Source organism: Desmodus rotundus, chromosome 7, assembly GCF_022682495.2.
Source record: "Desmodus rotundus isolate HL8 chromosome 7, HLdesRot8A.1, whole genome shotgun sequence".
NCBI classification, from domain to species: domain Eukaryota; kingdom Metazoa; phylum Chordata; class Mammalia; order Chiroptera; family Phyllostomidae; genus Desmodus; species Desmodus rotundus.
Window position 1 is genome coordinate 29,162,149 of NC_071393.1, and position 20,454 is coordinate 29,182,602.

At 49.8% G+C, this 20,454-nt stretch overlaps 2 protein-coding genes across 2 annotated transcripts in view; one reads left to right on the plus strand and one right to left on the minus strand.

Moving 5' to 3' along the window:
• The window catches only part of JAM3 (junctional adhesion molecule 3), a 67,594-nt gene extending 61,416 nt beyond the window's left edge, over positions 1-6,178 (plus strand). Inside the window, exons 4-9 of the mRNA XM_024557507.3 lie at positions 1,664-1,816; positions 2,286-2,488; positions 3,381-3,480; positions 4,954-5,083; positions 5,176-5,230; positions 5,587-6,178. Of these exons, the coding sequence (XP_024413275.1) occupies positions 1,664-1,816; positions 2,286-2,488; positions 3,381-3,480; positions 4,954-5,083; positions 5,176-5,230; positions 5,587-5,622 (677 nt within the window). The 3' untranslated portion in view covers positions 5,623-6,178. The remainder of the gene's footprint in view (positions 1-1,663; positions 1,817-2,285; positions 2,489-3,380; positions 3,481-4,953; positions 5,084-5,175; positions 5,231-5,586) is intronic.
• Positions 6,179-8,736: 2,558 nt separating this feature from the next.
• NCAPD3 (non-SMC condensin II complex subunit D3) overlaps positions 8,737-20,454 on the minus strand; it is a 61,619-nt gene continuing 49,901 nt past the window's right edge. The window contains exons 25-35 of the mRNA XM_024557458.4: positions 19,647-19,784; positions 19,295-19,428; positions 18,869-19,068; positions 16,000-16,110; positions 13,973-14,155; positions 12,939-13,105; positions 12,603-12,742; positions 11,609-11,686; positions 9,534-9,608; positions 9,392-9,452; positions 8,737-9,309 (exon numbers count right to left, since the gene is read on the minus strand). Of these exons, the coding sequence (XP_024413226.2) occupies positions 9,201-9,309; positions 9,392-9,452; positions 9,534-9,608; positions 11,609-11,686; positions 12,603-12,742; positions 12,939-13,105; positions 13,973-14,155; positions 16,000-16,110; positions 18,869-19,068; positions 19,295-19,428; positions 19,647-19,784 (1,396 nt within the window). The 3' untranslated portion in view covers positions 8,737-9,200. The remainder of the gene's footprint in view (positions 9,310-9,391; positions 9,453-9,533; positions 9,609-11,608; positions 11,687-12,602; positions 12,743-12,938; positions 13,106-13,972; positions 14,156-15,999; positions 16,111-18,868; positions 19,069-19,294; positions 19,429-19,646; positions 19,785-20,454) is intronic.

Consider the following 20,454-nt stretch of genomic DNA (forward strand, 5'->3'; position numbering starts at 1 on the left):
TCTCTGGCAGTTTAGGCTGCTCCTGATGAGCCCTATTCATGCAGTTTTTATCATTCAAGAAACCAAATGGGAATTTTCCCCAAACACTTCCTGTATCTAGGAACTAACCACCTTACACTTAGCCCCCAGGATGGGGAGACTATTCGTCACACAGCGTATGAGGGCTGGAGGGAAACTTCAGTCTGCTTGGTCTTTCCCTTGCCTCCACACGGGGCTGCACCACACGCCCCCCCGATCGGGTCTCATTCACCGTTTTCCCTTGTGTATGAGTTCCCGTCCTCCACTAATGAGCACCGGAGAGCAGACCTTCCCCTGAGTGTGTTCTCAAGGCTCACCCATGGTGTAGCCTGTGTTGGTACTTCCTTTTATAAAATACGGATCAATAATATTTTACTTTTTCATCCGTGCATGTACACTTGGGTTATTTCCTCCCTTGGGCTGTTACCAACAGTGCATTTATGTACAGATTTTTGTGCGGACGTCATTTCTTGGGGATAAGTGACCAAGAGCACGATCGCCAGGTCGTATAATAGTTGCCTGTATAGTTTTTTTTGTTTTTAAGAAACTGCCAAACTGTTTTCCAAGTTGCTGTACCATCTTATATTCCTTCAGCAATTTATTTCCCTACATCCTGACAAACACTTGTAATTGCCCATCATGTTGGTTCTAGCCAGCCTAGGGGGTGTGAAGCCATATCTCATTGTGGTTTTGATTTGCATTTCCCTGAGGACTAAAGATGTTGAGTGTCTTTTCATGTGCTTATTGGCCATTTGCAGATCTTCTGGAAAATGTCTGTTCAGATCCTTTGTCCGTTTTCATTAGGTTGTTTGCCTATTTATTGTTGACTTGCAAGTTCTTTAGTACTGGTGCTTCATTTTAGTGCTCTTCACCTGACAGTGCTTTACACATGGTGGGTCTTTTAACAAGCTGAAGGCAAGACCCTCCACCCACAAAAAGATTAAAACTTGCTTTTTTGTGTTACTTGCTTTATTGTGGTGTCTTCAAGGCAGGCCTGTATTCAGGATACCAGTCCTTTGTCAGATACATCATTTGTAAATATTTTCTCCCATTCAGTAAATGGTGTTTTCACTTGCTGTGCCCTTTGAAACACACAAGTCTTTATTTTTATGAGAGTCCAGTGAAGGTGAATGTAACTCTGTGTGTGAGAGAGAGGTGCGTGTTCCTCTGGTATCATATGTAACAAATCATTGCCGATCCAAGGTCATGACAATTTACGTCTGCGTTTTTCCTACGAGTTTCACAGTTTTCGCGTTTTGGTAAGGTCTTTGGTGCCTATGGTGTGAGGTAGGATTCCGGCTTCATTCTTTCGCATGTGCAGACCCACTTGTCGCAGCGCCATCTGTGTCATGCTGGGGGTTTGTTTACCAGCGTTTGTTTGGTTTTTTCCTGTTAGTGGGGAGCCCCTGCTGAGGATGATGAGAAAGAAATGAGGTCCATGCCTTAAAAATAGACACTTGTAATGGGTCCTCGTACACACCAGGCACCTTCAGAGAGTTCGCCTCTGTTACAGAGGGACAGGGATCGAAGCCAGTCTGCAGTCTTCTTACTGCGGCACCAAGTGCCAGCCCCAGAAACCACCTTCTTCAAGTGGCAAAGACATCTTTGCAGAGTCTCAGAGTGCCCTGTGTCTTCTTTCCCGTAGGTGACTTGGCAGGTCGTGCAGAACTGTTTGGGCAAACCTCTCTAAAGATCTGGAACGTGACCCGAACAGACTCAGCTCTTTATCGCTGTGAGGTGGTTGCTCGAAATGACCGCAAAGAGATGGATGAGATCGTCATTGAATTAACTGTGCAAGGTAGGGGCTCATATGAAGTTAAACTAGGTCCCCCCTTTCCGGCTTCATGAATCTATATATAGAAGAAAAAAAAAAGATCAGCTCTTACTTTTTCTCCCTCTATAGCCACATCCCTGAGGGCATCACATGACTTAGGGAGGGAGAGCTGGGGGACCTGAGAGTGCTGGAGTTGGGTGGAGGATGAGATGGAGGTGAAGCTTCTGCTACTTGCCTCCGCCAGCTGTAGGGGGCGCTGCTCGGGAGGTGGAGGCCTTGGGAACAGCTGTGGGTTACACCGGGCATGGGGGTGAGCTGCAGGAGCACATTCAGGTGGCAGATCTCATGCAGTCTGGAGGCTCACATGACCATGGGGATGGCAGTGGTGCAGCCTTGGCTGGCTTTTTTGTTTTAGGAGCGAATTTATTGCAGGCTCCAATGAGAATACAACTGTGTCACTGATTTTAAACACCACCCTGTGTTTCTCCTGCAGTGAAGCCAGTGGCTCCGGTGTGCAGAGTACCAAAGGCTGTGCCTGTAGGCAAGGCGGCCACCCTGTACTGCCAGGAGCGGGAGGGCCACCCCCCGCCACATTACAGCTGGTACCGCAATGACTTGCCCCTGCCGAAAGATTCCAGGACCAACCCCAGATTTAAAAACTCCTCTTTTGTCATGAACTCTGAAACAGGCACTCTGGTAAGCTCTCTTCTGAGAGGCGAGGACGGAAACGTCTTTGCTGGGGCAAGGGCCACCTCTTGTGGGAAGAGCAGCTATTAGGAGAGAGAATGAAACCTTTTAAGATGGGAGCTAAGAACCCATGTCAGAAGTTCTTCAGGAAGAGGTCCCGATGTGAATATCCAACTGTAAAACACGTGAGACAACCAGAGACCTTGGGTAACGGGCTGGATGTTTGAGAGCAAGGAATGGTTTGTTGCTTTAGGCATGATAATGGTATTGTAGTCATGATTAAAAATTCATATCTTCTAGGGATGCTTATTGAAGTGTTTGTGGATAAAATGTGTCTAGAATTTGCTTCAAAAGAATCCAAGCACCGTGGTGGACAGGGGTGGGTCGTGGAAGAGGTGGAAGCACATTCATTGGTCGTGCACAGGGGATAGACCACCTGGGGCGTACCGCACCAGGCTCCTGGGACCCCCAGGACTGCAGGTCTGTGCCGTATCTCACTTCGGAGGGGAGCCGCCCGGGTTATAGGATAGCACCCTCTGTGTTTGTGTTGCCAACGTGTTGCTTGAGGAACAATCATCAGAGTCCCTTCTCCTGAATAAGAGTCTGGCCCCGCTTCTCCTGCTGGATAGTGCTAGGCTTTGCTGTGTCTGTATGCCAAGGGGTATCTCTTGTTCAAAGCTCTCAGACAAGTGTCAGGGGAGAATATCATCAGGAGGGACCCCAGACAGCGACCGGGAAGCCAAAGGGGAAGCAGGAGCTGAGGAGCAGACACTTTACCATGTTTTGGGCTTAGCAGGTTGGCGGGAGGTGGCGGCAGGGGAGGGCAGGGTCTTCTTCCCCAGCCCTTGGAGGTCTGCCCTGCTGATTGGTCTCACTGTTCCCTTGCGGTTTCCTGGAGCAGGATTTCAGTGCCGTTCACAAGGAGGACTCGGGCCGGTATTACTGCATCGCTTCCAACGACGCAGGCTCAGCCAAGTGTGAGGAGCAGGAGATGGAAGTCTGTGAGTTGCTTTCTGAAAAGATTGCCTCTGAAGACTGGCAAGTGGCTAGAACATGTTAAATTTAGTCCTAGACCGTCAGTTTAGACAACTCCTGCTTTCTTCCGTAGATGACTGGATCCACCCAAATCCACTTGGGCACATTGAAAGATGAGAAGGTTCTGAGTAACAGCTAAATGACTAATAAGTGGTCCTGGCAATATGTTTATCTCCTCAAAATAGACTTTCTGGAGCCTTGTGGTGTTGGAAACATGGCTAATTATGTAGCTTTTAACTGAGTTTAATCAACTCCATTACTTTGTAATTGATAAAAACAAAAGGTTGTGTCAAGTCTTCAGAAACTAACCCAGCTGTAACCGTTTTGCAGGGAGCCGAAGCAGAGTTTTAGCCCCTCTCCCTGCAGCATCGGTTCTGGAGGAGGAGCAGGAGGAGGTGTCAAGGCCAGAATGGGGGCAGATGGGGCATATCAGAAACACCTGGGCATTTGCTGCGTCCCTCCCCCCCACGCCCCCTGAGTGCAGACACCCCCTGAGCAGTGTTTGCCGGACTTGCCCGATCATGAGACTCACCTGGGATCACTGTTTCACATTAGGATTCCAGTGCCCTCCCCCAAACCCAACAGACCCATCTCCAGGGGAGGTCAGGGAGTGTCTGTGTGTGAGGCAGTGTTCCGTCCCGGGACCCTTCTCCTCTGTCAGACGAGCAGGACGGATCCTGGGCCTCGCGCTGGACCTGGTGAATCACTAGGGAGCTTGGGAGTTGAGATGTTAAAATCAGAATTTCCAGTTGATTTTTAAATGTGCCCTCATACGAGAGCCGCTCCACTGTGTTGCGGGGGAGTTTCAGCAACCCCCTGCTGACACATCCCCTGCACATCCTTCACTGCATTTTTATTTGCACAAAGCAAACAGTCCCTAGTGCTCTCACGCTGAACAGGACTGAGCTCCTTCGCCCGCGATCCCGGGATGAGAAGACGGAGTCAGGGTCCCACTGGGGCGGGGCCTGTGGGTGAGAGGCCTGCACCCAGTGAGGGTCTTATTCTCACCTCATGTTTGTCACTGCTGGGAACTAGCTCTCTTCCCCCAGCTAATCACAGCCAAGGGGAAGCCCTGAAAATTAGGAATTTTTCTCCCCTAAGACTCCTGGCTCCTAGTTCTGTCTTTATAGTGTATCCGTTTTTTCCAGTAGTAATAGTATTTTCAGAGGTTTAGCCAGAGGGTTTTTGAGCCCATCGTACATGCAATGCCAGGCCCCGTTTAGTACAGCAGTAACTGTAACCGCATTTGGACTGTAGAGGTCTCAGTGCTTCTCACAAGTGAGATCAGGGGTTATGGTGTCCTGTGTGTTTTCCGTGCTTTCTCTTTGTTTTCTGGCTGGAGGGGCCTGAGGGGCGGAGGGGCCGGAAGGATAGAGGCAGGGAGCAGGCATAGCCAGTCAACCTGCATCCTCCCTTCCGTCATTCTTCCTTTAACCCAGATGACCTGAACGTTGGTGGGATCATTGGCGGGGTTCTGGTTGTCCTTGCTGTCCTGACCCTGATAACCGTGGGCATCTGCTGTGCATACAGACGCGGCTACTTCATCAACAACAAACAGAGTGAGGAAAGGTGAGCCTGTCTTTTGTGGAAAAACAAAGTTCAATTTGGCCTTAATACGGTACCCAGTAGTCACTGAACTACCCTCTTCTCTTATTTCACAGTTACAAGAATCCGGGGAAGCCAGATGGCGTTAACTATATCAGGACAGACGAGGAGGTACGGAGGAGGGGACAGAGCAGGTATCACGTGGGAGACCTACAAGTCAAGGTGTTCCCAGCAGGGGCAAGGGCATTCCTCCTTGGAAACCCAGTTGGCCCCTAGGAAAAAAGCTTTCCCAGTTATAGTCCGGACCCTGAGCTCTCCAGCCTTCACAGCAGCACGTCCGTGCTGCTGGCACTTAGAGTTGTGAGCTTTTGACACTGCTTGTTCAGGACGATTCATTTGATTTGTTTTCCAGTTCCGTCCCCCAGGAATGGCGCACTGGACTTGACCAGCACTCTCATTCCCTCCATCCCGGCTGGCCCCCGACCAGCAGAGGATGGCTGTGTTCTAACTTTGCGTTGGCTTTGCAGGGCGACTTCAGGCACAAGTCGTCGTTTGTGATCTGAAAGCTGGCGGCGTGGCTGGGAGCGTGCGTGCTACCTCCACTGGGAATGCCCACCGGAGCAGCTCGGAGTGCAGTGCACCTGGACGGCGCTACACACTCATGCAAAAGCTTTTTGTCTTGGCCAAAGTTGACCGCTACTCCTCTCTTACTTTTTAACAAGATACATAAATAAAGAATTTTCCTCAAGACGGGCGCCGTGGCCCACGGAGAGTCCTGCACCATTTCTCGTTAAAGGCTTTGTCGGTCAGTGTTGCGGTGTCCATCTGGGAGAATCTTCCTGGGTCAGCATTTTACAGACCAGCCCAAACCAGAAAGGCGAACTGCTTGTTGGGAGCAGGGCCGCCCTGCTTGTCTGTGGAGGTGTCAGTGTTGGAGGAGAGCCTCCATCGCAGCCTCAGTGTGAAATGGTACTAAAGTAACATTCTACTTTTCTATAGGTGTTCTTTTATAGTTTTATATTCTAAATTTTTGCTAAACATGTATTTTGGTTATTGAAAAGAAAATTTCTATTTAAACTGTAAATATGTTGTCAGTGTTAGATAACCTATTTTTTTTTTTAAGAAAACATTCAACCTATGGTAGTAGTGCCAAGCTACTCAAGTTAAATTGGAAAATGTCAATGTTAAGAGTACCTTCACCCAAGGATTCCTCTCGAGGAGGCTTACCGGAACATTCCTTTTCCCACATGTGCTCCGGCAGTTTTCACAAGAGAACTTGCACCATCTATACATCAGACCATTGTTGATTAGACAACCTTTAAAAATTCTGATTAAGTAAAGTCAGAATCTGTTTGACATCTCTCTCAAAAAAAAACACACAGAGCTCTTAGACATGACCCATGCAAACTGTTAGCTCCTGGGTTGAGTCATCTGCCGCCTGGATGGGTGTTGGCTACTAACTCCTGAGGCCAGCCTGCCAGCCTGTCCCCTCCACCTCTAATGCCCCAACTATGGCTCCGTGTGCTGGTTGGCTTTAATACCGTTCGTGTCCCACAGGCACTTGGCTCAGCCCAGGACAGTTCCCAGGTGTCCCCTCAGGAAAGGTAGATCCTCTCCCTGTGGCATCCCAGCTTTGGGGTTCCCTGGGCCGAAGCCCTTTTTGGCTGTGGGTGGCTCATGAAACAGAAGCTACTGCTATTTGGCTTTTTAAATTCACTTAACTTATTTGTGTAGTTCATTAGACTCTCTGGGGCCAAAGGCAGTTTTGAATCAAATCTGTCAACTATAATAATATTTTTTAAAGAAAATGAATTCCTCTTGACCACAAAGAAAGCCCCAAGGCACCGCAGGCTCTGTCTCACTTGGCAGTGCACTGTGGTGTGGCGGCCGCTGGGCCGGCCTGGTAGGCTGTCAGGTAGGGTGGCAGGGCCAGAGGCCCAGGGCGAGGAGGGTGAAACGCCCGAATCCAAGGCAGCTTTCTAGCTGCACCCACAGCACTGCACGCTTTGTGGGGGACGTCAGAAACAGAAGCCTTTGTTCTTCAAGAGCAGATGTTCTTAACCTCAGATACGATGCTGTGTTAACTCATAATGTGATTTGAAGCAAGGAGCTTGTCAAAGGAATGCCTTGGGTTCCATTGTGTGCTCAAAGGGTAGTTTTTATATAAGAACGTAGTCATCTTGGGATTAAACTTGCATTGTCTTAATTTTTTGTACTTTGAGGTTTTTAAAACTTGAGACCTACGCTGACTTAGACTCTAAGCCACGTGAAGTGTTTGCCACGGGATGGTGGGCAGCAGCCGGGCAACCCCTCCACCCGCAGTGGTGCCCACCGTCTTTTGCATGTGTCTACAATGCTTACCATTAGGGCTCTCCCTTCATCTTCACCTCTTCTCGGTAGCAAGGGGCAGCTCCCCCTTTTCGTAATTGGTGGGGATCTCAGTTGTCACAGTGATAGGGTGGCCTTTTGGCTCCCTTCTGCCCTAAAACCTCCGGCCCTAGTGCCCTGTGGACTGCGTCTGACAGGAGAGTTAGGAAGTGTGCAGTCTGGGAAGTAGCTGCCTGTTACTGTGAAAACAAGGACAGCAAAGGAACGTTCGTATGTATTCAGACATGATGTGACTGAAGACTCAAGGCCTCTGCGAGGCTGTGGTGGCCTTTGGTGTAGCTTCTGTGTACATAGATGTGGCAGCCTTGTACTAACACACCTGTAAGTAGATGTTTGTTAAACCTCACTTATAAAAGCTTTGTAAAAAAATCAACGTTGCCTTATTATGTCTCTTTTATTTCCTCTGGTGCTGGGTTTATGCCTTCTTCCCAGCGTTTCGTTTAGGTAAGTGCCCTCAGAGACTGCCACCCCTGTTGACAGGAGTGGGAAATGAGTGTGTCCCCTCAAAGCAGCTCTGTGCGTCCCTCTACCGATGACGTGTCCACCTGGGCCACAGCTCACATACGGGAAGGGTGGGTCACAGTGAGAGACCCCTAAGCCAACCCCACGTTTATATTGAGACCCTTACTTTTGCTTCTGTAGTCCTGGGACTAAAAAGCGAACCCAGAGAATCTCTTCCTGATCGCTCTCGGAGAAAACACGCCACACGTGTCTTGCGGCTGCCCTGTGGTGCTGGGAGCAGACTAAGGCCGCACCCCTGGTAGGAGCCGCGCTCGGCAGACGGTCGGCACACACGAGCGTTAGTGCCGCGCAAGGCGAGGGGCGGGCAGCGGTGTTTCCAGAAGCCGGGCTGTGTGTGCACACTTGGAGGGACGTGTGTTGTCAGGAGGCGGCAGTGTCTGTCGGGGGCCAAAGGCAGGGGACGGATGAACTGAATCTTAAAGAGAGTCCTGTTCCCCTAACGGGGAGGATTTGGCTTCATTAGTAATTTTTTAAGTCCTCACCTGAGGATATGTTCACTGACTTTAGAGACAGAGAAGAAGGGAGAGGGAGGGATGGAGGAGGTGTGTGTGGGGTTGCGGGCAGAGAGAGAGACATCAGTCCGTTGCCTCCGTACACATCCCGACTGGGGATTGAACCTGCAACCTTTCAGTGACTGGGCAATGCTCCAGTCAGGGCTGGTTTATTATTATTAAATGTTCTATGTAAATTAAAATATTAACAAAAGCCGTGTTCAAAAAAATAGAAAAATTCTATTGCAAAAGAATACTAGAAGGCTGTATTTACACTTCACCTTTTTTTTATTGTTTAAAAAGCTGTACAGTTTTTAAAGGAATGTGCAGTTCATAAATAATAGAAAAAATATTACAACCAAAATCTTGTCCTTAGACATGGGAAACTACTGAAAAGCAGCATTCAGTTAAAGAAAGCAAAGGTGTGGTGTCCCTTAAGGACCGGAATAAAGATCATCAAAATGGACCTGATACTGTCAAGTGGAGTAAAGTTAAAATATTAAATAGCTAAGGCATTTCTCTTATTTTGCACTTTTTTTTACCACCATATATTTCATAAGACATCGCGAGGTTGGCAGCTCACAGGCGAATGGCTGGCGGGTGCTGGAATCGCAAGGACAAGCTCCGACGTGATGCCAGACAGCGTCCCCAGGGCCTGTGGGAGGTGACGCGCTGCCTCCACGTGCGGAACACGTCAGTCCTGGCTCCCACCGCCTGGACACTCCCTGGCACGCCCTGTTTCAGTTGGCTGTCTTCAGGGGGCTCTTCCGGAGTGACCTCCGACTGGGGACCGCGTGGTCTTTGCTTCTGGCTGGAGACTTCACGTTCCACTGCTGAGGCTGCGGAGGCCTAGGGAACGAAGAGACGAGTCATTCTGGAACTAAGAGAAAGCTGATGAAACCTACCACAAAAGGAACTCTTGGTAACTTACGGTTTGTCAGGCAATGATAAACACAAAATGTCATTTCCTTGATCGTGGGCTTCAATTTTCTCTGAAAGGGAGTCAAACAACAAAATCAGGTTTCTGGGGACTCCAGAGTGGCTAACGGGTGTTTGCCAGGAAGGGAACTTGCCTTTGACTGGAAAAGGAGTGCGAGGCGTGCCGATGTAGCTGACTCCTGCTTCAAACGTGACATCGGCGATGGGCTCTGGGCAGGGGAAGACGGCAGGGTTAGTGAAGGGCTGGGGAGGGACCTGCGTCCAGGGAACTCCTAAGGGAGGTCAGTCCGAGTTTCTGCTGTGCTTTTACTCAGTCTCTTACACAGTAACAGCCTCCCGTCAGTCAGGTCTCACTTGACCTTTCTGTAGGATGTCCACCTTCCTGACCTCCGTTCTCTGACACTCCCCTGCTTACACTGCACGAGGGGTGCCTGAGCACTGCTGTGCCCGATCTCTGGTTTCTACCCACCCCGCGGCAGCAGTCGCTGCCCACAGGCCAGGAGCCCCGGGCTCTGTGTCAGACCCCCTCAGTCCTGCAGCACCTGTCACCCCTGCCTTGAGCACCAAAGACGCGATGCTGCCCTGACTTGGTCCGGTCCCTGTGCTCCTGCAGTCGCCCCAGTTGCAGCTGGAGGCTGCCACCCTGAGCTGCCAACCCCCTCTGCTCCCTGAGGCCCAGCACCTCTGCCTGCTTCCAGCTTCCACGTCCTCTGCTTCCTCACCAGGGGGCTTCGCTCCTCTCACCCTTCATCTATCACAGCGGGCACCTGCTACGGCCTCCCCTTCCAGTTCACCCTTAGGAGCCAGGAGAGCCAGTGTAGAGCAGACTCCGAACCCGACTCAGGCTTTGAGTTCTGGTTCTGTTTTCATGGTTGTGGGAACTACTCTAAGGACTTCGAGTCCCTTTACCTTTGAAATGGGATACAAATGTGCTGACCTCCGGGCAGGTGTCAGGGTTAGATGAGATCATTCATGTTAAGCCCTTCACACACTGCTTGGTACAAGCTAAGTGCTAAAGACAGGTTAGCAGCTATTGTGACTGAGGAGGTATTACCTACCATGTCACTTAAAGGTAAATTGGTTTCAAGATCTGGTAAGGTGACTGCCTTGCCGAAGTCCCCTGCTGGCTCAGGGCATGCTGTCTGAGCTGGGCACCCAGCCACTGTGCGGCCCAGCCCCCGCCACCCTCACAGCCCAGTGCACATGCAAGCCAAGGGGCACCGGCCTTTGGCTCTCAGCACTCTCCAAGCAGGCGCCAGTAGGCATACCTGGTCCGCATTGGCCATTCTGCCTGGAGGGCTCTCCTGAGCCTGCTACATCATGCTTCGCCCTCTTTGAGACCCGGGTGGTGACGCCTCTCCCGGTGCCTTCCTCCTCCTCTGTGCTCCAGACCATTTTGCAGGAGCTGCTATCACGGCAGTCAGCACTGAGCCTGTACAGGCTGCTGACCCTCCTGGCAGAGCCTGCTGTCCCCTCTGCAAGGACCCCTCTGGAGTAAGCTGCACAGTCCGGACGTCCCCCTTACATCGCACCCTTCCTAGGAGCACCGGCGAGACTTTTCCCGTTGGCATCCTCAGCTGCAGCAGTGCGTCCACAGGGCCGTGTGCCTGAGCCACCGGGGCTCGTTAACAGACAGTGGAGAACTGCATTCTCAGCACCACCATTCAAATTGCTCCCTTTGGCTTACTCCTCTTTCTGGGAGGCCTCCCCACGAGCTACACCTGAAGTTCCCCTTTTCCCGTCTGAAAGCCTGTGGATGTCCAGGCAGTAAGTCTCCGACCTTCACAAAAGCACCGATGCAGTAGTTCTTAGAGTCATTCCCCCGTGTGCTCGTAGACCCTTAGAATCAAAGGCAGAAGCACCTTTGCTGCCCAAGTTACAGCAGGAAGGACTGGCCAAATCACCCCTCAGATTTTGTTAAAACCTAGCTCTGAAAAGTACTCATTTCCACTTAGCAAAACTACTTTATTCCTGCCGAGTGCCACCGGTGGGCCAGAGTGGTGGCGCTGGGTGGCATTTTTCCTATTGGTTTTGTAGAGATGAACCGCTTCTTGACAGTCACCTCACCTAGGCTGTCAACAGAACTCATAAACTACAGAGAAAACGCAAGCGAGTGCTTTTAAGTTAGTAATTCTCCCAGGTACCTGTTGCAGACATGGAGACCACAGGGGAGTGAGGAGAAGCCAGCTCGCTCCCACGGGCCACTTACTTTCAGGGGTGCTGATGGCTCGTCTGGCTACAGGGTCGGTCCCCCCACTGGACTCCTGCTCCAGGCTGCAGGAAGAGGCTGCGACAAGACGAGAAAGTTTTGTCTGCTCAAAAACCCAAAACAATATCAAAGAGCAAAACAACTAAATGAGAAACAGCATTCGGAAGATACACGATGAGGTTGATATCCCATATAAAGGGTTCTTATAAAGAGGTGATTCAGAAAGATAACCAAAAAATGATAAAAATGAGAGGCAATGCCCATTATCACCAGAATTCAAAGAAATGGAAATTAAAGCCATAACCGTTTTTGGCCTTTATAACTCACAGAGAACGTGGAAACTTACAAAGCCAGGATTTCTGAGTAGGAAAGCGACACTCCTGGGCCATGGCAGGAAGACAACATGGAGTAAATTCTGGAACATTCACGGCCGCACATGGAGTGCAGGGGGTTAATGCTGAAGATTACACATGTATGAGGGTGTATGTACAGGGTGGCTTATTGTGACCTTATTTCAAAAAATTGAAGAACACCTGCATTTCCCAAAACGGTAGTAACACACAAGTTCGGGAACTTCCGCAGGACACAGTGCTGCACAACTACTGGAAGAAGTTTTGAAAGAAAGGTTCATGGGAAACTTCACTCTATTATTAGACGTGTGTGTAGGAAAGCAGGTTATGAAATAAGATGCACACTAAGACCACAATTTTATAAATAAAACCAAACGTGTGTGAAGAGTAGAAGAAAAAAATAACTCACTACTATGGGTGAGTTTTCTATTTCACTATCTCTTCCAAATCTTTTATCACAAATATGCATTGTTTTACACCTATAATCCTAAGCCCCCAAAGTTTTTTGTTTTGAAGAGAGTAAAACAGAAACTATTTTAAGAGGAAGGAGAAGGAGGCTTGTTCTGTGTCTGAATCTAAATTCATACGAGGGAGACGGGAAACCGAGGAGCTCTGGGAGCCACCGGGAGAGCCTGGAGACTTACCCTGATGGCGCGTTTTGTCCAGGCTTTCAGAATTCAGCGTGAAAGGCAGCACTCCTATGCTCCGATGACCACGCCTGCTATTCGACTCCACGGCTTTCTTGACCGAATTCAGGATTGCAATGGTACTCAGAGACATGGACCTGCAGAGAACACGCCACAGGTGTGCAGAAAGCCAGTCAGTGAAAACACAGAATCCACTACCCGCCTTCCTTCCAATGCACCCCCAGCCACTCATTTCAAATATGAAAGGGAGAGCAGGGAGTGAAGTACCAGTGCAAACACAAGGGCCACACACACAGCGGGGATGGCACACTAACTGATTCTGCGGCCGCATACCTGGCTTTGGGCATCAACCTCTTCACCTGCCCAGTCTCTGGTGAGACAGGCAGGAGCAGGGCTTGGCCAGGGCCCGACCTGTGTGCTGAAGCCTGGCTCACACCACGGGGCCCAGGGGCCTGTTGCTGGCCATCAGGAGCTGGCATTGTTTCTAAACTCGGCGCAACCTGTCAGAGAAGATAAGGAGCGTTTACCGGCCAACACCTGACGTGCTGGGAGCACGTCCGCAGGTCACTACTTCACAGCATGCCAGCCCGGGGTGAGCAGGGCTTTCTCTTCAGAAACGGTGCTGTGGGCGGACGCCACACGCAGATGTCGTCGTGTCAGAGAAAAAGGAGAATGTCAGTTTGTCTTCACCATTTAAAAAAACATTAACAAATTTTTTAATTTATTTTTTAAAGAGAGATACATCAATGTGTGGTTGCCTCTCGCTCACCCCCAAATGGGGACCTGGCCCGCAACCCAGTCATGAGCCCCAAATGGGAATCGAACCCACGACCTTTCAGTTCTCAGGCCAGCACTCAATCCACTGAGCCACACCAGCCAGGGTGAGTCTTCACCATTTTTTTTTTTTAATTAATTAATTTACTTTTATTCAGTTACAATTGTCTGCATTTTCTCCCCTTCCAGCAGCAGACCTGTCTGGACCTCTCAGGAAGAAGCAGCTCACTGGAAACACCCTGGGCTACAGGATATTCTCAACAGGGGATGCGGGGAGGACAGGCCAGCAGGGCAAGCAGCCCCAGGAGATCCAGTTACCTACGGCTCACTCTGATGGAAGGTCAGATAAGACTGCTGCCAGGGCTTTCACATGTTTCCCAAAACTCTTATCATAATGGCTTTGCACACAGGCTCGAGTGACAGGGTCTTGAGGGAAGGGATGTCTCCATGACTCAGCTTCCTGCCTGTCCCGTGTAACAAACACAGCGGGCCACAAGCAGCACTCCTGAAGCCTAACTCAGACCGACCCCTGCACATACGCACAACAGAGAGCACAAGGGGAGGAGGGTCGGACCGAAGGGCTGCCCATGTACCTGCATGCCCGGGGACCCTGCAGCGCCTTCCGTCGCCCTGTTCACTTCTGCCTGTCTCGCCAGCTCTTGCTCCTGGGCCAGCTGTTCGTTGTACTTCTTCATGTCGTACTCGAGTTCTGACGCTAGCTGCTTGTCGACCGCAAAGAAATCGTTGATCTCATCTCGGTAATCTTGCATCACCTCCTAAAACAGACACAGAGGCATCCTTTAATGCTTTCTTAAATAAATACGCTCTCCAACACGACTTGATAAATAATAATAGACAAAGTAAGACTTATTTTTGCTGAGAGGACTATTTCTATTATATCAACCAATAAGTTAATTAACACGGTATTTTCCCAGGAAACACCAGCTGCACTTGACCACACAAGCAAGTGAGCATGACGTGAGAAAATAACTACCAGTTCTACTCTCCTAGGAAGCTTATCGCCTATGTGCCAGTTAACAGGTAATTTCCCAGGTTCTGGATGGGAGGAAGGGCACGAAATCACACAAACTTAGCCTAAAGCAGAACTTTAACAAGGCACACAGGCCACCATCAGCTACCCCTTTCTATTCCTGAAGGCTGGCAGGGGACAGTGAGGTATCTGGGTGGTCTGGCTTGGCTCTGGGTCACCACCCATTCAGAGAATCTTGCAGTGTCATTGAGGAAGGCCCCTGAGGAATTCAAGTCAGGGATAGGTGCGCGGGCGATACATGGCCTGTCCTGGCTCAGACAGGGCCTCTGGAGCAAGGTACGGGAAGCAGTGCACTCTAAAGCTGCTCCTCTGCCCACACCAGCTTCCTCAGAGTGAGCGGCTCTGGCGCCTCAGCCCTCCTCGGGGGCCTCTTCTGTAGGCGCGGCAGAAAACCTTTTTCTTCCTGTCCAGGTAAGAACGGGCTCAGGTCTTAACGGGCTGCTAGGGACCAAGCCTCCTTGCTAAGAGAAAGAAAACCACCTAATGGTATTAGAGGGAGAATAAGATACATCGTAGCCCCAGTGAGGCCCAGCAAAGGGAAGGGAGTGAGCCAACCGTCCCAGCTGCCACCAAGAACGGGTCCAGGGGTCGAAGGAGAAGTGCTGTAGCCACTTCAACAGAAGGCTCCGAATGCAGCTGTGCTCTGCTCTCCAGGGGCATGCTCGCCAGCGGGAGATAGACTTACTGCTCTTAAATGTTCAAGCAAGCAATTTAGGATCTAAGCTCTTGTTTTTTTTCTTTTCTGAGATTTAATACAGAGCAATAAAAATAAAAGAATAACTAGAAATTCTCATTTTTCCAGACAATGATCCCATCTTTCCCACATTAACTTCCTTAGTAAAAAGAGCTATTTGAAAAATTACAGTCAATGTAATTTTGTTGTAGCTCTTTTTGAAAAAAAAAAATTTAGTGTTTTTTGAGGAAGGACACAGCATAGTGCAAACAGAAAAAGGAAGAAAAGTGCTGCATTGGTTTCTGATGAAAGACTTTGCCAGAAAGTTCTGAGGCCTCATTTACGTCGCACTGAGCGTGAGCTCCTCCTGCGGCTCAGACAGCAGCTCTGCAGGGCCCGCGAGGAGGGCGGCCTGGCCCCTGCTGGGCATTCCCTGGCAGATGCTGCAATTGGGCAGGTGCGTCCTGATTTGTAAATCAGAGACTGTATTAAAGGAAATACTGCCAAAGTAGACATGAGGACCAAGGTTCACTTTATCCCTCACCAGAGGGAACTAAGGTGATGACTTTGTCCTTGACCTCTGCTGAGAAACTCTTCAAAATGGAATCTAAACGATCGATCAAGGCCGTACGTGTTCAGCAAGCGGTCAGCTCTTCACACACTCAACTGCTCAAGAAAAGCAGCAGATTCTCTGCAACCTCTGGTTGACCTCTTCACCTCCTCACCTCCTCCCCAGCAGCCAATGGCCCGTGGTTGGTCGAGGTCTAAAACAACGTGACTCTGGTTTGGAGGCACGTTAAGTTCTGGCCAGTCACCAAATAGGGGCCCCCTCCTAACTGCCAGAGTAATGACCTGGGTGCGGGGCCCCCACCACAGAGCACAAGGCAGTCTTTTACCCTGAGATAGTTCATGAGCTCCCGCAGAGCTGGGATCTTCTTCTTTTCCAGCATGGTCTTCAGGGAGATGATAATCGGAATAATGTTTTCTATGAAATTCCTCTTCTGAACCTGCAGTGACACAAAGGCACGTGTTAGATGCATAAAGTTCTGAGGACCAAGCCTTCCCCCGAATCCAGTTCTGTTGTCTAGCAGATGTAGTGTACTGTATCGGTTTACTTTTGAATTTTGATTATGGTAATCGTAGAGTATGCATCACCTTTGTTCTGCAGACTTTATAAGCATTACCTCAAAACACTAGGAAAGCTCTGTAAAGCAGGACACAAATAAGCACTATTCTTGTTTTCTAAACAAGAAAAAGGAACATTCAGAATATGTTGGATGACATGACGGAGGGCCCCAAGCCCCCACACACGCCCATCACAGACCCCCCTCCGCACTGAGATCCTCCACTGAACACCCTGCCTCTGAAGTGAAAATGAGGTCAGCTGCAGCTATCCAGAGACGTTTCTTATTCCTCTTGCTGAAACGACAACGGAAGAAAAAGGCCACGCCAGAAGCCAGTCAGCTTGCACCTCTCTCTCCCTTCTGTGTAACTTGGTGTGCACTTGGGAGAGCGCCAGGGGTTTACCGAGTCCGCGACTTGACCAGGCCTTCACATTCTTTACCATGAATCCTCACTAACCACAAACGTTTTGCAGTAAATCTCTTAGAACTAAACATAACTCATTATAGTAGCATGCATGTGCAAGATTTATCATTTTGAATCAGAAAAGCATTCTTTTTCCAATTTGAAGTCATGAATGTCTGTTCCTTGCTTGTAAACCATCACTTCTGAAAGGTCTTACTGAAGTGCCTGAAAAAGGAGGGTAACCGGAGCAGTAAAAAAGGAGGGTAAAACGAAGCAGACGACTTCGTCAGTACACGTCCAGGCAGATGGTACCTATGGTGGCCTAAACACATTCACTCAACAAAAGTCATCACACACCCTCTGTGTACCAGCCAAAAGCTAACCTCCAGGATACAGAGAGGAACTCCTGCCTTCACGGTACTTCTAGACCAGACCAGAAGTCTGTGTTTTGGTGTGCACCACGCTGTGGTGAGTGGCAGGGTATGAAGGAACTTATGGAAAAGGGATGCCTAGGAAGGAAGGGGTGAATAGGAGTATAAGTCAGGGAAGGCTTCTTTGAAAAGATGGTCCTTAGGATGCATAGGAATTAGGCTGCAGAAAAGGGAAGCCAGGTGGGAGCAGGCTCTGTGGACAGAGGCAGCTGCGTGCCAAGGCGCAGAGGCAGGACCAGTGATTTGGAACAGAGATCTCAGAGCAGGGAGCAGCAGAGAGGGTGCGGGTGGCATAGCGGACAGGAGAGTTCCGTATGCCTTGAGGGATCAGGATTTTACTCAGAAGATGATAGGAAGCCACCAACCTACTTACTAAAGACATCATCAGTGGGGTATAACTTATATACAATAGCATCTGCCCATGTTAAGTGAACACTTCAGTGACCTAACAGAAATATGAAGGGGGAACAAAAAGACCCCAGTATTTATTTACTAAAAATTGTGTATTTATTCTTACACGTTTAAACTTCAGTTACTTTCACAGTACTCTCCATTGGATGCAATACACCTATTAAGAAGTTTTTTCCACTGCTCAAAAGTTTTTGAACTCATCAATTTTGATGCTTTTGCATGCTTCTGATGTTTTTATTTCACCTCTTCCACATCAGTAAAAGGTACCCTTTGAGGACTTTTCTCATCCGGGGAAACAAAAAAAGTTGCTTGTGATCAGGTAAACAGGAGGGTGGGGCATGTGAGTCATCCCATTTTTGGTCAAAAACTACTGAACACTCAGTGCAGTGTGGGTAGGTGTGCTCATAAATCACCCATCAAGAAATGGGCAAATGCATTGAAAGAGTCTTCAAAAAAAAAATTCACTGAAGCCGAATGCAGCCTCTCACAACAATGCCAGCTGGTATGCTGATACAGATGGGTTCCTAGAACACTCACCTAGCAGGAGAAGCCTGTATTACAAGAGTCCTGCCCTCCAGAAGATAATTCCATTTTATCTGGGTCCCCCCACATGTACTGAGTAACCAACACCACAATCTAGATTATCACCCACAATCTATCACCCCAAAAGTTCCCTGCTGCCCTCTGCTGTCAGTCTGCCTTTTGCCTCTTTTGAGCAGGAGGTCAAAATGATCAAATCCGTACTGGAGAAAGAGGACTCGGGCAGCATGGTGGTGCACAGCCTGGACCAGAAGGAGACTAGAGGCACGAACAGTGTGAGGAAACTCCTGAGACAGCACAGGCTCCTGTAAACCCAGAGCCAGGAAAAACGTTAAGGCAGAGACGGACTGGTAAGCTCACGTGGACACATGGAATGGGGTCAGTCTGTTTCTTCGGGTTCAAAGGTCTTCAGGGCTCAGGTGGGAAACAGGGGTTAGCAACGCGGGCTGGGTATGAGAGCCTGCGGCCTGGAGAGCACAACCAGCTGCCACATGAAGGGATGTGAATCCCAATTTTTATACTCGCTGGCTGAAGGGCACGTGCCCGGCATACTGGACTCCAGATGGGGGTAGTGCTGGGCCCCCTTCTCCACAACAGAAGACTGTGGGAAAAGCGGGAGGAACAGGAGGAAGAAGGGGTGAGTAGTTCGATTTGGACAGAGGCAGGCTGAGATGCCCGGGCACAGCCAGACAGGTGAGCGGAACGGGTTCACGCTCACAAGAGGCTGTCACTGGAAACACAGATGGAGAATGATCACCGCCCGGGTGAACTAAGGCCACTGCTGAGAGTAGCGTCAGCATCCTGGCAAGACCACCCCGTATTTCAGCGTGTGACCAGGCCCACTTAGGACACTCACCTGTGAGATGAGCTTTTTCTGGGCCTCCTCCATGACTACGTTCGCCAGGGCCATGTCGTCTTCTTCCATCAGAAGGTCCTTGTCTGGTTTTGATCTCATGGCCAAAAGCTTGATTTCCCTGGAGCTCAGGACCTCGAAGGTATCTGAGAGTAAGTCACTGGCTTCCATGTCCAGGGGCAGGATGCCATCGGCGAAGCACGCTGAGAGAAAGTGCAAAAGAGGGGCTGCTGAGAGCCGGTGGGGCCTCAGAGGGCAGGCCCTCTCAGAGCTAGGTGCGCGTGTCTGGGCTGCATGGGTCTGCGGGGCAGAGGTGGTATCCAAGCAGGCCCCAGAGCGGTCTTCCTACAGGACTGGACCTGCCAGACCATGAGCAACACAGCATCTCACTTTTAAATAGACATTTTAACCCAAACACAGCATGCCTACCCAAAATACTAAGGCAGATTTTGGAAGTGATATTGAATCGCTGTTCATCTGTGAAGTGCTCTAGAAGAAACTTGTAGATTTTCATTCGTTTCTCCTTATTTGTCTTTCCCTTCAGTGAAAAAAGCCGCTTCTCTCTGGCAAAACAAGACCATTTCAGCTCATCATGTGGGCTCAGATGCCTAGGACTTGAACAGCATTTCACGGCCTCTCCCAGTACTCGTGACAAGCACTTCCCCAGGACTACGCACTGCTGAGAGGAGCAGAGAGCCCGCCCGACGGCCAGGGTCCAGGCCCGCTGCTCACTACTCAGCTCGCTGCCACCACCCCCCACTCCCCCGGGAGCCTCACTGACCTCTCTGACTGGGGGAACTTGTTATACTTCTCATGCTTCTCGTAGTTGTTGAAGTGGAAAATGCACTCAATGAAGTGCTGGAAGAACATGACCGGGTTCCTCTTCAGCAACAGGTGAGCCAGGCAAAACTCCCCGAAACTGCAAAAGAAGGAGACCATTGGCTATTTGCAGACAGGTGCTAAAATTACACCAAGAACTCTGTGAAACAGAGGGAAACTGTGAGTTAGGGTGAGGGATGCTAAACCTATCCCAACAGACAGCTTCATTCAGGTCAAAAACAAGACATGAATGTAGCTTCTTTTGTCCATTCTTGCACAACAGCATCCTTTCCGAATCCAAGGTCAGCACAAAGGCTTTCCTCTCTGCCAGGTTTCCTTCCCAAATCTAACACGGTGTCATCACTCAGCGACAGTTCAAATGGGAAAACAACCGACCTGCCCCAAACCACTTCTCAAAGCAGAGGCTGTGGTCCTCCAGGCTGATGCAACATGTACAACCAGCTGAAAAGGAACACCTGGGCGTCAACCCCTGACCTGAAGTCTGTTGCCCACAGCAATAAACAAAAAGCAGTTTTAGTAACAGGAACTTTTTCAAGAATTGTGATTACTTACAAGAGCTTCATAGTTTGGGTCAAAATGGCAAGTACCCTCCACAGACAGCGATGGACTCTCCTGGAGCTGGCCTCCTCAGCCAGCCCCGGGCTCTCCCTCCTCCTGTGTGCCAGACCCGCACGTACCCGCCACGCTACACGGCGACCCCAATGTCACCAGCACCACACCAACCTGAAGGGCCAACTCCCTGGTTGCCC